Source organism: Hippocampus comes, unplaced genomic scaffold (genome assembly GCF_001891065.2).
Source record: "Hippocampus comes isolate QL1 unplaced genomic scaffold, H_comes_QL1_v1.1 scaffold238, whole genome shotgun sequence".
Lineage (NCBI taxonomy): Eukaryota > Metazoa > Chordata > Actinopteri > Syngnathiformes > Syngnathidae > Hippocampus > Hippocampus comes.
This window is the reverse complement of record NW_017806177.1, coordinates 829949-830795: the sequence shown is the minus strand read 5'-3', so window position 1 is coordinate 830795 and position 847 is coordinate 829949. Positions and strand designations below refer to the sequence as shown.

Genomic DNA, 847 nt, shown 5'->3' with positions numbered 1-847 from the left:
TGTGTGTGTATATATATATATATATATATATATATTTTTTTTTTTTTTTTTCTCCCCGGGATTTTCAGAAAAGTCCACTTTCATCTCTGTAAAGCTATCCATTTTCAGTACAACCTGTCCTTTTTGAGTCACGCTGTAACTCGAGCTTATGGGAAATGGCACAGAAAAATTCAGGCATGTTCAAGTCAAAATTGTTTCTTTTTTTTCCCCTCATACTTCTAGGTATTCTAAGTTGGACCTACAAGGCTGTACTCTTCGAGAAGTCTGCGTTAACATCCAGCTGGTTGGAGAGCCTATTGACACGACTTTCAGCTGCAGAATGGGAGAAATCATGGTGAGAACGTCACAGTTGTGTTTTGTGAGACAAAGAATCCATTGGCCTAATAAATGTTGTGCTAACATGTTCCTTGTGTTCTCTTCTCTTAAGTTCCTCGATATAGACAGTCTTCACGAGGCCCCTGAGGTGGTTCAGGATTTTTCTATTTACGACATCGTGTGGCTGCGTGGCGCCGGTGCATCCCCCGACTCCACTACGTGCTGCTTATATCTCAATGCAACGCTAGAATGGAAATACCCGACGGAGCTTGTTCGGCACTTCAAGGTGTACTGTCGCCAGCTGACAGGTCCGAATCCCAGAGCCTCTGCAGATGATCTGGTCGTGGTAGGCCGGGCATATTCCAAACTTTATAGGATCACTGAACTCCCAGTGCTTGAGCCCCCAGGCCAGCTGGAACTTCTGGTGGAGCCAGTGACTTGGAAGGGGGTCCCACTCCCAATGAACTGTTGGGGAAGAAGAAGTCTCAGCTACACGGACATTGAATGTGAAAATGTATAAACTATATATATA

At 44.3% G+C, this 847-nt stretch overlaps 1 protein-coding gene across 1 annotated transcript in view; it reads left to right on the top strand.

Moving 5' to 3' along the window:
• The window catches only part of engase (endo-beta-N-acetylglucosaminidase), a 17999-nt gene that overhangs the window by 16379 nt on the left and 773 nt on the right, over positions 1 to 847 (top strand). Inside the window, exons 13-14 of the mRNA XM_019897394.1 lie at positions 223 to 334; positions 428 to 836. Coding sequence (XP_019752953.1) covers positions 223 to 334; positions 428 to 835 — 520 coding nt within the window. The 3' untranslated portion in view covers position 836. The remainder of the gene's footprint in view (positions 1 to 222; positions 335 to 427; positions 837 to 847) is intronic.